The sequence below is a fragment of the Durotheca rogersii genome, assembly GCF_024521655.1.
Source record: "Durotheca rogersii strain YMJ 92031201 chromosome Unknown GGS23scaffold_5, whole genome shotgun sequence".
In the NCBI taxonomy this organism is placed as follows: Eukaryota; Fungi; Ascomycota; class Sordariomycetes; order Xylariales; family Xylariaceae; genus Durotheca; species Durotheca rogersii.
In genome coordinates, this window is record NW_026251236.1 from 2,279,699 (window position 1) to 2,294,897 (window position 15,199).

General features: G+C 56.3%; 4 protein-coding genes across 4 annotated transcripts; 1 reads left to right on the forward strand and 3 right to left on the reverse strand.

Moving 5' to 3' along the window:
- Nucleotides 1–1,207: 1,207 nt before the first annotated feature.
- GGS23DRAFT_432970 (Sec1-binding region of Mso1-domain-containing protein) lies at nucleotides 1,208–2,616 on the reverse strand. The gene has a single exon (XM_051513864.1). It carries the CDS (start codon nucleotides 2,254–2,256, stop codon nucleotides 1,477–1,479), a length of 780 nt encoding a protein of 259 aa, XP_051374268.1. The 5' UTR covers nucleotides 2,257–2,616; the 3' UTR covers nucleotides 1,208–1,476.
- A 4-nt stretch (nucleotides 2,617–2,620) lies between these two features.
- Nucleotides 2,621–4,359, reverse strand: GGS23DRAFT_559768 (Mak16 protein). The gene is made up of 4 exons (XM_051515840.1): nucleotides 4,184–4,359; nucleotides 4,080–4,112; nucleotides 3,912–4,026; nucleotides 2,621–3,859 (listed from the first exon to the last, which is right to left on the reverse strand). Exons 1-4 carry the CDS (start codon nucleotides 4,240–4,242, stop codon nucleotides 3,080–3,082), a joined length of 987 nt encoding a protein of 328 aa, XP_051374269.1. The 5' UTR covers nucleotides 4,243–4,359; the 3' UTR covers nucleotides 2,621–3,079.
- A 260-nt stretch (nucleotides 4,360–4,619) lies between these two features.
- Nucleotides 4,620–6,834, forward strand: GGS23DRAFT_433019 (uncharacterized protein). Its single transcript, XM_051513866.1, has 3 exons — nucleotides 4,620–4,991; nucleotides 5,035–6,515; nucleotides 6,569–6,834. The coding sequence occupies exons 1-3, from the start codon at nucleotides 4,725–4,727 to the stop codon at nucleotides 6,585–6,587; spliced, it is 1,767 nt and encodes a 588-aa protein (XP_051374270.1). The 5' UTR covers nucleotides 4,620–4,724; the 3' UTR covers nucleotides 6,588–6,834.
- On the reverse strand, nucleotides 6,781–7,700 carry GGS23DRAFT_432990 (uncharacterized protein). The gene has a single exon (XM_051513865.1). The coding sequence runs from the start codon at nucleotides 7,609–7,611 to the stop codon at nucleotides 7,081–7,083; it is 531 nt and encodes a 176-aa protein (XP_051374271.1). The 5' UTR covers nucleotides 7,612–7,700; the 3' UTR covers nucleotides 6,781–7,080.
- Between the last annotated feature and the right edge of the window lie 7,499 nt (nucleotides 7,701–15,199).

Here is a 15,199-nt window from a genome sequence, read left to right on the forward strand (position 1 = left end):
GGTGGGCGGGCGAGTAGGTACCTACTTACCTAGGAGGTACCTACCCGATAGAGGCTAAGAGGTAAAAGTAGGCAGGTACCTTGTCAGTACATAGAAGCCAGTGTAAATGGCTACCTGAGCGAATGTCCACTGCGCCGAGGAGGGCGGTAGCGCATACCTGGATAGCAGCGGCAACGGCAACATGAGCCCCGCCACGCGCCAGTCCGCCGATTGCCGTTCTTCCATGGCGGGGTTCCTCAGGTCCTCAGGTAGGTACCTACCTACGTAGGAGAGGTAGCTTAGCGGGAGGGACATCCCTCCAATAACAGCCGACCGATTGATGGTAGGCACCCAGCCGGGGCCAAGCCTAGGGGGAGCTCCGTTAGGGCCGGTACCTGCGAGGGCTGCCGCGTCCGCGCGTCGATACCTCCACTGACACCGCTGATAGGCGCTTGACTCCGGTACCCGAGCCTCCGCTAGGGCGCACGCGCAGGTACCCGACTATCTGCAAACGGGTCTGTCCCAAGCACCCGCTAGAAGCAGGCCGCTAGCGAAAGGAGTGCAACCTACGTAGGCCCTGGCTCGTCAGCTGCGGACTGCGACACCTCTATGACGAATCCATCCAGCCTCGTGACGGATTTGTTGTCGCAATGGCTTCCCATCCGTCGTCCCGTGTGCACAGGTTCTCCTTCTCTGCGCCGTGCCCTTGGGTGTACATTTATGAGAATGCCGTAGTCTGTTTTCGTCCGCCTCGCGCCGTGTCTAGGCGGTTACGTTGGGGGTTATCTAGGGTGCCTGTGTATTGGCAGGTACATAGCGAGGGTGAATGCTGTACTCTAGGTATCTACATCGGGTATAGATGTATATGCGTTATTCGTTTAGACCAGAGGCATATTCCCGTCAACGGGGGGCGTACGCAGCGACGCGCAACGCGGCGTCGAGCAGGCAACAGTTATTAGAATAAGTTAGTCCGCGTCTGTATTATATATATGGTTTCTCGTCAGTATACCGAGGGCACGCCCAATGCAGAAGTCTAGAATTATGAACGCTCCGTGACCCAATGCCTTATCGAGTGGCCCCCGCGCCCTCTCCCCTGCGCCCTGATCTTCCTTCTCCCACGACTTAACGAGCCCAAATATAGCTGGTCTCGAGCGTCCTCGCTCCTCTCTCTCCTCTCACGCCCTCCCCCTCCCGTTAAAAAAAAAAAACCAGTCGCTCACCACCTGGCGCCTCGTAACCCCGGGCTTATGGGTGGGGACCGGGGCCGTAGGAGTCGGGAGAGCGGCGTAGCTAGATGCGGTGAGCAGAACCTCGATACGGTGCCAAGAACACAGTGCCTCAGCTGCAGCCCAGTTCGCTCGCGATATGGCCTCATCGTATTCCTGCTACGTGACTCACGACTGCGAGGTGTGCGAATAGGGAGATGCTGGTCCCCGTTAAATCCTCCTCGACATCCTCGGACGGGGACCCTCGTGTTAGTCCGCTCCCGGTCGCCCATCATCTCATCCGGGGGCCGCTGGGCAGGCCCCCCAGTCGCCTGCCGCCGGGCCTCTCTCCGCCGCCACTAGAACCTGGGTTGGCGTCGTACATCCCCCCGGGCGCGAATCTCTCCTCGTAGTCGCCAGAGCCCCCGCCTCCGTAGTTGTTCTTGCCTCCCCTCGAGCTGCCCTGCGGCTGTGGCGGAGGATTGAAGGGGCTGTTCGCGGTGGGACTCACGGTCCTGTTTCCACCAAAGAGCCGCTGCTTAAGCCTGTCCTGTGCCGAACTGCCAGACGAACCCGTGGGGGCTGGCCCGCTGTCTTTCCCGTAGCCTCCCACGTTCTGGTGGCTGCCAGCTCTCTGGCTGGGCAGCGGCCTCACTTGCACCTCCTCTCGCCCTATCATAGGGTCCGAATTGCGGAACGGGCTGTTTCTGGGGTCGTTATTTCGTATTGAGGCCGGCGCACCCCTACCTCGCCTCAGGCTCTGCGTATCTTGCGGTTGCGACGCCGGGTTGTTGTCCCAAAGCGAGCTTAAGCCGCCCTGAGGTGGTTGGGCCAGGCCTCCGTATCTCGACCCGACCTGCGACGGCTGCGAGTACACGGCGGCGACGGGAGGAGGTGCTTTGGGATCGGGCGGTAGCCATCCGGGGAAGGGCCGGCCTTTCTCGGTATAGTATGATCGGAGGACTCTGCACACGTGGGTGTCGTCTTCGGTGTCGCCGTCCGCCTCGCCGCCCAGGAGGTTGGAGAGCTTAGATGTCGTCGCACCGACAATGCTACTATACCAGTTCGCCATAGCGTCTTGTGGCGCCCCCCGGGGAGATTCGCGAACGGGTTCTCGGCTGGGTGCGTCGGTCGAAGCGCGTCTGTGTAAGGAGAGGTGTGATCAATGGTGCAAGTTGGTAGGACGGTAAGCGCGCGAGCGTTGTGCGATTGGCGAGAGGGGCCAACGTGAATTCTCCACAGCCTGTTTTATAGAGCAAAAGAAGCGAGGGGGCGCCTCGAGAGGTAGGCCAGGTGCGTGTGAGAGAGGGATTGTTTAGGGAGTTGAAAGAATCTGTCGAGAAAGGGTTGGGCACGTAGACTTGTACTTTGTAGCGGGTGCTTTGGGCAGTGTACCTATAGTTGACGGATCAACCAACATCAATGCTCAGCGGGTGGGTAAATAGCATTTATTGTTGCGACAGCACAAGCTGGCCTAAGGTACCTATATCTTGTTACCTATAATACTATGTGGTAATTAAGCCCGTTAAATGTCTCCCCCTCCCCCTTAGTTTCGGTCCCCTCTCGAAACCCTTTTTCTGGCCTGGTTGGCGCCGGGCCATTACATACAAAAACATGTCAATGAATCTACGACAGAATGCAGAATGACTCAGGATGAGGGTAAGCCGGTTTTAAATAAAATCATACGCGGCGCTCGATGCCTTCTATGACCTTCTTGGTTCAGCCTAGATCTGACACGAAGGAAAAGAGGTAAGATCGTATTGGGTGTGTGTCTCGCGGCAGGAATCGATAGCTCCCAGCTACCGAACACAAGGGTATCAAAACTTATACGGCATCCCGAGGCAACTAGACGAGTTGTTTGGCATATTCCCATAAACCTAATCCTCAGGCGCGTGCTAGAAGGCGAGCTCCGCCCTTTGTCGCTCAAACTCGGTCTCGTGCTCGAACTCTCCTCTACGCCGAGCTGCCTTCTTCGGTTTCGCGCGGATAACCCGCGCCCGCTTCCGCTTATCTCCAGCCGCCTTCTTTTCTTGCTCCTCGTCCTCGCCCTCTTCGCTGTCCGATTCGGCCTCCTTTTCCGATTGATCGCTCTCTAGCCAATCCTCGATATCCTCCAGGTCGTCTTCGCTTTCGTCAAAGTCGCTGACGTATTCGACGGCTCCGTCGGCTACGTCCTCCTCCTGCTCCTGTTCCTCTTCTAGCTCCTCCTCCTGCTCGTCTTCTCCGTCCTCGTCTTCTATACCCGTATCCAGATCCTTGTCTCTCGTTCCCTCGCCCTCGCGCTCCATAGCATTGAGCACCTTCTTCCATATAGTCTCGCTGACGTTGAGCGGTTGCTCGCCGTACGTGCCCTCGCGCAACCTCTGCATGAGCTCGCGCTCAATGGTGCGCTCCAACTTGGCCGCTGCTTCTGCCTTGCGCTCTCGGGTCTCTTCTCGTCGCCGGATCTTCGGTGCTAGCTTAGGTACAAGCTTCTCACCCAACCGTTCGTCTTCCTTGGCGAGCCTCCTCATCCGTATTGCGACTTGCGTCAGTCTAGTCACCCGTTGCTTCGCTTTGTGGATCAAGAACTTGGGCCAATAGATTAGATGCTCGTCGATCTGCTTCAGGGCGGTGGCGTAGTTTTGTGACAACTTGATTCGTTGCCATAGCTTGGACGGCATGTGTGCCCGTTCCTGGTGGGTAATTAGCAGAGCAGTGGAAGTGAGGCATCGCAAGCGAACGCACAATGGTCTTCATGTATAGGTACAGCGTGCCCTTGGTGGGGTGCGCTCGAACGGTGGCATAGCGGGAATTGGCCAGGGGACAGGCCTGTCTATTGCAGAGACCAGTTACATTGTATCTAGATCGCAGTCAGTGACGGTCCGTCCGGATGCTGGGACGTCCTGGCCCTACTCGTTTCGGCAGAAATTCCTCTCTTTGGTGGTTCTAGCAAAAGGTCAGTTCTAACTAAAACCAGAGATCGGTAGTGACCTTTGCCGGTACTGGGGCTCGCTTACTTCAGCTTGAAACTGCAGAACTGCTTGTCGATGACCTGCCAGATAATTTCGTCCGACATGCTGGCTTGGATAATGGGTTCGCTCTGGCTCGTAACATCAATAGAGTCTGGCAGAGTATGTGGATGGGCGAACCACGTAAATGCATAGAATTTCTCTAAGCTTTTTTTTTCCTTTGGACCAGCAGGCTCAGAAAAAAGTTCTGCCGTCTACCAGCCGGGCGGTCAAGGGCGGTCAGCCACTCCTTCCGGCCAGTCATATGAGGCCTATTACCCCACTCTCCATGACCTTCTTAGTTGTGCGCCCATGTACCGAAGTATTGTACGTTAGGTAATCTTCACGGCGGGGCTCGATCTATGGTGCCCCTCCTTTTGCGTTCAAATTTTCATCTCATATGGCGGCACTGGGCGCGAGTGAATGATACCTGGCGATTTGAGCATCGAGCAACCTCGAAGTCCGAATCAAGTACCTCATACGATATTCAGTTCTATGATACTGTCGAGCTGCTGAAACTCGTTGCGGGGTCGAGGAAGGGATCTGGCCCATGTTTCGTGCTGGTGGGAGACATATATTCGCATGTCTTCGACCACGGTGCACCGTATGGTTTCAGCCAGATTATACATCCCACTACCCCGTATCTCCGTCGCGACTGTTCACGAGCTCTATTCGTGCGCATTTGACCGGCTATGGCGATCTTCTCCGTCGCCACTCCGCTTTCCAACCCCGTGATGACACAATCTACGCCCTATCGACAGCCGAAGGCAAGGCCGGCATTGCGGTGATCCGAATTTCGGGGCCGTCGTGCAAATCTGTAAGATATCTTTCTCATGAATCCGACAGCTAAAACCTGACAGTTTGGTGAGATCTACCATGGACTCTGTCCCGGTCAACGCCCTCTGAAGCCTCGCTATGCTGGTGTGAGAACGTTGTATCATCCGGAGTCGAGCAGCTCGGAAGTTCTTGATTCGGCTGCGCTAGTTATCTTCTTCCCGTGTCCCCAGACGGTCACCGGCGACGATGTGTTGGAGTTGCACGTGCACGGAGGCGGCGCGACCGTGAAGGCTATTCTATCCGCAATTCCCAAATGCACTAGCGACGGGCTAATCCGCTACGCCGAACCCGGAGAATTTACGAAGCGCGCCTTTCTCAATGGCCGCCTTGACCTAGGTCAGGTTGAAGCCCTCGGCGATATCCTCGCGGCGGAGACGGAACAACAGCGACGTGCCGCAGTCCGCGGCAGCTCCGGGTCGCTGGGTCGAACTTACGATGGCTGGCGCCAGAAGCTCTTGGAGGCGCGGGCGGAGATGGAGGCTCTCATCGACTTTTCGGAAGACCAGCACTTTGACGAGACGCCCAATGCCCTTATTAGCAACGTGACGACGCAGGTCGAGGAGATCCTGCGGAGCATACGCCTTCACGAAGGAGCCAGTGAACGAAACGAGCTTCTGCGAAGCGGCATCAAAATTGCGCTTGTCGGGCCGCCGAATGTCGGCAAAAGTTCGCTGATGAACCAGATAGTCGGCCGAGAGGCCTCGATCGTATCCGGGGAATCTGGAACCACTCGAGATATCGTTGAGGCCAATCTGGACATTCGTGGGTATTTGTGTACGTTTGCTGACACCGCCGGGTTCAGAACTACCGTCGGGGTGGATCCACGTGGTGGGCCAGGTGCTCGAATAGGGGCCGTTGAAGAAGAGGGAATCCGCCGAGCTAGGATCAAAGCCACACAGTCTGATGTCATCATCGTACTCACCTCAATCGAAACGGACAGCTCGGGAAAACCCCAGATTCGCTACGACCTAGAGACCCTGAAGCTGGCTGCCGAGTGTGGCGAGCGCCTCGTGGTTATCAATAAGCGCGATGCAGTATCCGGTGGCGAGCTGCTTGTCCTCACCCGACAGTTTTCCGACCATGTGCTCGGCGCGGTGAAGGGGCTTGAGGCTGTTCAGCCGGTGCTTATCTCGTGTAAAGAAGCGCTGGGTCAAGGTTGCGACGGTCCTGACCCCGGCGGTATTCGGGTCGTCGTAGATCGATTGGTCGCGTCGTTCCAGAGCATGACATCGCTCCCGGTCGCCCTGCAAGACCTCCACGGGGTGACCGAGCGCCAGAGACAGCTCCTCGTGCAATGTCGGGGCCACCTGGAGGACTACGTCGAGAGCGTAGGGGGCCCCGAAGCTGGGATGGAGGGGTGTGCCCCCGAGGAAGCCCCCAGCCACGGCGTTGATATCACGGTGGCGGCCGAGCATCTTCGATACGCCGCGAACTCGCTCGGGCGAATCACAGGGCGCGGCGAGGCGGGCGACGTGGAGGAGATTCTCGGTGTGATCTTTGAGAAGTAAGTACGACAGTGGCACCACCGAGTCGGTTCATCAAATTAATTCGAGACAGGTTCTGCGTAGGAAAGTGAATGAATTGGATGTATTCAGAATGATAAAACATCTATTGCGCCAACCCGATCTTTTTTTCTATGCGTATAGAATCCTTCGTTTCCCAGTCGTCAGGCGTCTATCCCAGTAGTTTATGCTAATCATACAGGTTAGGTGGCTAGCGCTCTCTATCTCTAAAAGTCTATGGTCGTTCGTTTCCCTTCGTAGCGTACAGCCCTAGTAATACAAGTGAAGAAAGGAAGGAAAAAAAAAAACCGTCGGTGGAGTCGTGATGCTCCACCGGATGATGTTCCCAACGCCGATGAGATGCAGGTGAGAAGCCAGTTCGGATCGATACAGTCGTAATACACTGGCCGCGGGGCCAGGGGGGGCGGGGGCCGGCGGTGTCGGGCCCGTGAGAGTTGAGCCGCCGGCCCCGATATCCGGGTGACCTACGGTGGGCCTACCCAGCTATGGCGGTGGTTTGTCGTGGGACACGGGAGAGGCGGAAGAGAGGAGGAGGGGGGGGGGCTTTCAGTTGTAGCCGCTGCGGCCGAAGCTGGCAGATTGGCTGTCCTCGTCGTCATCGCCCTTGTTGTAGCCACTGCGGCCGAAGTTGACGAGCCGGCTGTCCTCGTCGTCGTCGCCGCCCTTGTTGTAGCCGCTGCGGCCGAAGCTCCGCTTGTTGTCCTCGTTGTCGCCGTCCTTGTTGTAGCCGCTCCGGCCCCGGCAGGGCATGCCAGAGACTGCGGAAGAAGTAGAAGCGAAGGCAGCCATTGCGGAGAGGGGGGGTTGTTGGGTGGTTCGAAGATGAGCTTTCGAGACGGGAGGATGGGAGGGTGGAAGTGGGAGGAGGGAGCTTGGTGGGCTGTTATATAGAGCTCGGAGACTAGTTAGGCAGTAGATTGTCGAGGCAAGCGGGTGCTGCGTATATGTGTATAGGCAGTATATATATATATATATAGGCAGGTGATTGTTCTTGTTTCTAGAGGTGCCTAGTAGATTGTAGTAGTAGTAGTGGTGGTGGTGGTGGTGGTAGCTGTTGCTGTTTGTCGATGAAGCCATGCCTCAAAGTTCAGGAGCAGAGACGAGTTTATATAAGTTATCGAAGGATGCACAGCCCGTCCAAGGCAAGATTGGCCATCTCAGGCGAGCGGGATGTATGTAGCTGGGGGGGGACCAAGGGTGCCTCCCCGGTTGGCATCCCATAGTCTCGGGAGTCGATGTCCTTGCCATGGGCTCTCAGCCTCTCTCTCCCACTCGCGGTGGAAGGATTTTGGTAACCAGCGCCGTGTGTGTAAGATGAGGGGGGTGGGTGGTGGTGGGAGTGTATCTAGAAAGGGAGACACAACGGATAGAGCAGGGCCGTAGGGGCGGCCCATGTTGGGAGACGGGACCAGCGCCAGCAATTTGTGACCAAGGTAACGGTACCACTCTATAGTACATCCAAGTAACGAACAAATTTGGGGAACCCATGGGGGGGGGAGGTACTGTCTGGCCGTGAATTTTTTTTTAGGAGAATAAGTGGATATCGGGCTTCTCTCGTTTTGGCAGCACGGCTCGAATAAAAAAAGCGCCTGAGCAGAGAAGTAAGGCCGGGGGAGAAGGGGAGAATTAGCCTGACACCCACTGAGAGGCTTCCAGGCAGCTGGGTAAGACATGCATGGCCGAAGGCATCGACGCCAACCTGCGCGTGCACAGAGATAGACAGCGGCCAGTCGGTGCTACAGACGCATGGAAGCTGCAAGGAATGCGAGTAGAACAAGAGGGGCAGGGATACGAAGCGACCAGGGAAAAAAAAGATCCAAGAAATAAAGAAATAAAATCGCTAAAATCGCTAAATGTGTCGGGAGCCACGGGGTCGGGCTAGTCGGGTCCGGGACTAGACACCGCGGTAGGGCTGAGACGTGCGAGACAAGGTACCTAAGGAATGTGCATATCTATTGAGTGCAGACGTGGTATCTACCAGAGGTGGGAGGTACCTACCTACAGGCGTCGATGGCCAGAGATAGAACGGCACGCCGCAGGGGGGGTGGTTCTGGTTCTACCGAATGACTCTTTCATATGGTAGGCTTACCATGCGAATGGTGCTGCTAACCCCGGCCGTCAGCAGACGCAGGATCTTCAACAGCCAGGGCGTGCGAGATCATTGGGTGCACCGGGGAGCATGAATCATTGTGAGGAGTATACTATGTTAAGAAGCGTCTAGCGCTAACTCAGGTGGGCAGAAGCTTGATGGTGGTGGTGATGATGATGATGATGGGTGCTGCTGCTGATGCTGATGGCGGATGGCTATTTGTCTTTCTCCCTCTGGCCTTTTTTTTTGTTATTATTATTAATTTCCTGTATCTTTGCATCATTGCCAATCAGATCGCCGTCGGCGCAAAACCAAGCCATCTTTCGGCCCCTTCGCTCCTGTGCCTACGTAGAGCACACATGCCTATCCTAGATGCCCCCAGCAACGTCGCATCTCGGCTACCCTCGTGGTACGAGACGGAATTCCGGGAGAGATGGGGACGAAGACGACAGACGGGGGGGGAGCGAAAAAGAAGCAGAGAGAAGGAGAGAGAGAGAGAGAAACAAAAACAAAACAGAAGGAAATGAAACGAAACGAACGCCATGCGCATGCACATACACTGGGTTGCGGTATTACCTACAGCCGACCATCGAAGCGTTACAGCTACGCGATATCACCGTCAGGAACCGCCCGATTTAGTACTCATCGCCCTATTGTGTACCCCTCGATGCCATTCTTGACAGCACCGTCTCTTCTTTTTCTGGACCGGCTGCAACCACACAACGTGCGCTGACGGTAGAAGCCAATTCCAGAGGCTCGGGTAATGCCGATTACTTGCCACTGTTTCTTCCGCATCCTCCCACCCGCACCGTGCGGGCGCTCGCACGCGAACGGGTCTGCTTCTTCTTCTTCTTCTTACCGGTGTGAGGCTCACGATCGTCACCAGGTGGCGTCCCGCGACGTATTCCGGCTCGCTCTCGACCTGCACACGCTGTATAGGTATCCTGCACCTCACTCGCTCAGTATGAATCATGGTGAGCGCCAAGGGTGGCTGCTCCGGGATTTTGCCCGTCGGCGTTTAGTCATTTGCTGTTTGTCATCTGGTGGCCCCACTTCGTTGGTAAGCCCGGTTTCAGAATGCTTCGCAGAACGACGCAGACGACGCAATCCGACCGTCGCCTAACACTCCAGGCTGCCGCGGGGCCGCCGGGGAGGCCAGCTTCTGCTCCGATTGTAAGAATAGAGGGAGGGGGGGGGGCATTGGGCCATTGGGCCATTCGCAAGGATGTTGCGAAGAAGGGTCCGCATGGAGCGACGGCTTAGGAAATGCGTCGGCTGCCTGCTTCTTCCCGTCGGCGAGACATTCCCATCCCATCGTCGCCCACGGTCACGGCCACGCGAAATGCAGGTACGGCTGTTGCGGTGCATCACATCGTGGCCGCGTCGCTATGTAGGGTAGGGTTCGAGAACTGCCATTGGCCGGTGGCATTAGTGTGAGGGAGATGGGCTAAGACACGAATCTCGCCCGTACACAGCGTGCGAAGGGGTGCATGCGAACCGATGAGATCTGGCAGCAAATAACCCGGCGTATTACGGCTGAAAAGCACGCTCTGCGCCGGTCACGTAGCCAATAGGACCGCACAGCGCCCGCCTTGGTAAGGTCTGCCACGAGGCGCCAGGAATACCGACTTATCAGAGCCGTTTTCTCTCCGGAGGCCACCACACGGGGTGCACACCACGGCTGGTCTGCTTGTGCGATAGGCGAGGAATCAAGGAGAGTTGACCACCCACCAAGAGCTTAGCCGGATCTGTTTTTGGCCGGTATCTTTAGGGCTTATTCCTCGCCCGTGCCCGTGCCCGTGCCCGGAGGTCGTGGGTACCCACGTAGGTACCTTAGGCAGGCGGCTAGGGCAGGTTACCCACAGGCAGGTACTTGAGGCAGGTGGGAGGTACCAAATAGTATGTAGGTATTTAGGCCAGTTAATTATTTCGCCGGGCGCCTATTTTTAGAGCCCGCACCGTGCTGACAGGGCGACTGATTGGACCGCCCAGCACCCCTCGTCAACGACCGCCTATTAGGGCTCTGTGACCATCACCACAGGCGGTACCGCCTGCACTTAGGGGGGGAGGCTAGGTACCTAACCCCAGGCACCTCCGGCACTGCCACCGCAATAAGACTCTACAGGCCCCATGGACCCTGTGCTTTTTTTCTTTTCTTTCCTATAAGCTGCTTTGCGGCGTAGTCTCGTGCTGAGGTATAGCAGAGAAACACAAATACGGAGACAGAGACAGCGATAGAGACAGACAAATTTACCCCGGTCGGATTGAGGCGTGCCATTCTAGGGACTGACTGGGTTCTTCTAGTAATATCGCCTAGTTGACTGTATCCCCGCTGACGATGATTCAACAGAAACAGTAGAACTAGTTCGACTTGCATCCGCTTCTTCGTTCATCTCCGGCCGCCAGTTGCGCCTGTCCACATGGGTTGACTGTAGGGGTTTTCATTTGCTTCTTTTTTTTCGGGATGGTCTTCCCACCTATGCGTGCTTCGATGACTAGGTAGGCATGCTCGCCCGCGCAACCCGAAGAAGCAGAGGGTCGCATCGGGCGACCAGGTCAGAAAGTCGTCGGCAGGGCGTGGCGGCGAGCGGGCGGGCACGCTGTCACGGCTCCGATCACGAGATGGCCCCTAACCTAACACCCCATCCAGGGTCCAACGAGGGAGGGGCACGGGCGGTAATACGGGCATAATATGAGAATATCGTAGTTAAGTTTAGTAAATACTGCAATTCTTTTTCCAGCAACATCGGCGATACTTCGGTCAGGGTCCGCACGAACCACCTCCGTGAGCTATCGGCGATAGGGTGAGTAAGGCGATAGGTCTTAAAATTGTTTCTCGTCCGGAGGCGCAATGGATGAGTAACAGAGAGAAGAAACAAAAAAAAAACTCCGTATGATCATGAGTCGAGTTGATCGGCATGCTCCGCCAACGTGTAGGTCCAGAATACGGAACAGAGCAGATCCTAGGAACTCCACATAAAACTCGCCAGGGAACCGACTCGCGGTTGAGGGTTCCCCCCCCCCTCCCCCGTCGTATCCCGTCGTGCCATCATGTCCAAGCTAAGCCATCGGTGTGCGAGGCCGCGACACTTAAGAGAGATTCCGTTATAGACCTGATGGGCACGGACGGCGTTGGCCCCCAAGACGAACGCGGCGGCGAATGGCCGGCCCATCTATCAATCCACTCCTCTGCCCCCCCACCACCACACTTGAAACACGATCGCTCCTAGGTTCCGTTTGAGCCTCGTTCGTCGCCAATGGCCGCCGGCAGAAGGGTGCGACAGGGGAGCTCAGCACCTACCTAGCCCCGGCCGCACGTGGCGCGGTGAGCTCATCGGAGAAAGAGGGAGGGAGAGGGGGAGGAGAGAAAGGGTCTTGGGAACGTCGTTCAGCTTTGCTTCTCCTTCCTCTCACCTGGCCTGCGAGGCAGGACAGCACCCACTCCTCCCCGTTCCCATTCCGGCATCATTTTTTTACTAATACACCCGCGTTGTTTTGGAGGGGTGGACGACGCGTGCGCGGTGCGTGTCATTCCCCCGCGAGGCCCCTTGGGTCAGACCATGTATGCACACGTTCCACCACGTCCTGCCGGTTTCCGTTGCCCCTCGATCACCGTCCCATCCAAAAATTTTCAGGATTGTTTTTTTTTTGTTAAATTCTTTTATTTTTTAGTATGAGCCGTTCCGGACCCCCACGGTGACGAGGCTCCGGGATTAACAGGTCGACGTTCTGTCGTCCTTTTTTTTATTTTTTAAAGAGATACCCACCTAAAGAAATAAATCATGCACTACGATAACTACTGTGACCAGCCCCCTCGTACGGCAAGGGCTAAATTCGTAAGGCAACAAGGCGAAAGGTTGTCATATGTCCTTAATTAGCAAAATCCCCATGCACCGTTCGTCGGTAAGCTGGATAGCTGTTGATGGCTGCAAACGAGACGGCAGCCTGCCGGAGATGTGGCTGTGGAGCGCGACAGTCCAGTCGGCCCCCTCGATCGAGGGGCAGGTATCCGCTTAGATCCTGGATATCCTCAACGTCCTGCCGGTATGCTCCGGAGCGTGCGTGCACTTGTGCTGATGTCGGACTTGAGGCGCCCGGCGTGCGACAAATAGTGATTTGCGGCGCGAGGCCCTCGCCGTCGAAACTTGGGTACTATTTAGATCTGACCGAGGCGCTATAGGTGGTATGCAAGGCCCAGCAAGCATGGTAAAGTAGGCGTAGTCACCTTTCCAAACCTGCACCCGAGGATCGGCCGTGGGTGAATCGCCTCGAGGTTCGGCTAGCCTGGTGAGACGTAGCGAGGGGCAGCTTTGGCATAAGCCACGAGGACGACGACGAGGTCAGGAAAAGGGGGGACGACCCCTGACGGAATCCGGCTCCATCCAATCAGACGATATCCTGCCAATCCCACAAATCTCCGTTCCACGTGGCATGACGCAGAACCTGGTCGCATGGGTTCGCGCGGTCGGGTTTGCTGAAGGGGGTGTGGTGGTGAAGGTGCCCGCGGATCAACAGTGTCGCTATGCCACCTTAAGCCCCTCAGCTCCGTACAGCATATGCAGGAACAGACCATGGCGAGGGGAACGAAACAGGAAAAAGAAGGCACAAGAAGGGGAAGCAGAACAAAAAGGCCGCACGGCGGAATCCTCGGCATGCAAGGTTATGGGAGTATCCTGGTGTGCCGCCTTCCAGCATGCGCTCGTCGTATAGTCCAGCAACAGCATCCAAGCACATGGACGTTTTCGAATCCTGAGATCTGCATACCGTCCCGATTTAGCCCAGCAACGGGGTGTTTCCTCGGTCCAGAGTACCGGAAAGGGACAGAGAGCCAGGGTGAGAGGATCCTAATCTACCTAGCGTGCACGGCCTCTGGTGCCGTCGTTTCGGTGCCGACGCGTAATGCAGGTAGAAATTGGACACACAGGCTTTTGGTGCAGCACGAACGCGGCGAGAACCTCCAAACACTCTCAATTTTGGAGGGTAAAATTAACCCGGCATCCTCATCATACATAGTCGAGTCGTGCGTGTTTTAAAGAAGGAACACCACGAACAGTCTAAAGCTATTGGTCAACAATCGAAAAGTCCAAGAAATCCTTTGCAAGTGAGAAAGCAGGATTCGTTCGGTATGCCTACTGGGTATAGCACAGGCAGCAACTAGGGAAATTGCTAGGACCCTTTGTTAGAAGGATGACTTCGAGCGGCGACGGCTTCGTGGCCTCAAATAAGCTACCGATGCTAAGATACTAGGGAAGGGAGGTTCCCCCGGTCCCCAGGGAAGACCCCCGAGGAGTTTCCCCTCCTCTCGACCCAACCTTATTGCATTCCCACCACGACACCGTAGCGTCTGACCTATCTGCCGCACACGCGCTACAGGAAATGAGAAGCCATCTGTTTAAACGTTATTCTCATCGTTGCTATCGTCGTCAGCGCGGCAAGGGATCCGCATCACTGCCGTGCGGGAGTCTCATTAGCACCGGATGCTATCCAAGTACGTACCTACCTATAGGCATGACTTGTCGAAGAGTCGAGGGGACACGGCGGCGACACCCATCCACTTCATTTCGCCCATCCCCGTTTCCCGTTTCCCGTTTCCCATTTCCCACTAATTAGTTCCGGCCCGCGGGACCCGGCGTTTTGGGTGACTGACTTGCTCAAACCTAGGCATCGATCTCTCCCAAGATCTGTTGCATCCAGGGGTTCCCTTCCCTAGCTTCGGAACGGGGCAGCACAGGGGTGGATCGCGTAAGGGTTTACTTATGGCGCCACGATCCGCGGCCCGACCCAGAGGGCCGGGAGCGAGTCAACTCTAGGTACGCGGATATAGATGTACCTCGAGTAATGGCTAAGTGGTTGGGACTTGTCGTGTTGAGCCACTAGGTACCAACGGCATTGCTTAAAATGTAAATACGTAAAAAAGAAAAAAAAAAGAATAACAGTGAGAAGAGGGGAAAGAACTCGGCGAGTGGACGATCCCAGTGACCTTGGTCAAGGGCAGCCTGCGTGCAAAGAAAAATTATGCCGTCAAGATCTTGGTGTAGGCAGGCTGCTGCGATGAACGGGGTTATACCGGGCCCCAGCCTTATCCCGTCTTCCCTCGCCAACTGAGATCCCCTTCACCATGATGGACCTTTCCACCGGGCACCTTGGAGCCGATTGCTCATCTCGGCCTAGGGGATCATCCCCGGAGATAAGCAGGACGAACCCGCACCCCTAGCGATTCCGTGATAATGAGCACGAGCGAGTTGCTGTGCACTTGTTCTCCTTAGGCGGGAGGCCTGCGGACGTAGTGCAGGACAGCATAACACGCTAGAGGAACTAGTGACCTGGACCGGCATACCAAAGAAATCTAGATGGCCCGTCAGTCAGCCCCTGATCGGCCCCTGGCTATATCATGAGGGTGTGCACGTACGTCCTTCGTAACGAGAAGGGGTAGAGCGGCTCGGGACTATGGTCATGAGCCATGCGATCCGGGGCCACGAGGAAAAATTGATGTGGTGCCTAGCAACATAGCGATGGTACAGCGCCGTACTGCACTTTGAGACACCAGCGCGCCGTTGGCGGGAGTGACCATGACGC

Excerpts from the sequence above, each read along its gene's own strand:
- GGS23DRAFT_432970 (XM_051513864.1), bottom strand. The coding sequence starts at position 2,256 with ATGGCGAACTGGTATAGTAGCATTGTCGGTGCGACGACATCTAAGCTC.
- GGS23DRAFT_559768 (XM_051515840.1), bottom strand. The coding sequence starts at position 4,242 with ATGTCGGACGAAATTATCTGGCAGGTCATCGACAAGCAGTTCTGCAGT. Across the intron at positions 4,027-4,079 it reads AGGAATTTCTGCCGAAACGA|ATACAATGTAACTGGTCTCT; the intron begins GTAGGGCCAGGA and ends ACTGCGATCTAG. Across the intron at positions 3,860-3,911 it reads ACCTATACATGAAGACCATT|GAACGGGCACACATGCCGTC; the intron begins GTGCGTTCGCTT and ends ATTACCCACCAG.
- GGS23DRAFT_433019 (XM_051513866.1), top strand. The coding sequence starts at position 4,725 with ATGTTTCGTGCTGGTGGGAGACATATATTCGCATGTCTTCGACCACGG. Across the intron at positions 4,992-5,034 it reads CGGGGCCGTCGTGCAAATCT|TTTGGTGAGATCTACCATGG; the intron begins GTAAGATATCTT and ends AAAACCTGACAG.
- GGS23DRAFT_432990 (XM_051513865.1), bottom strand. The coding sequence starts at position 7,611 with ATGGCTTCATCGACAAACAGCAACAGCTACCACCACCACCACCACCAC.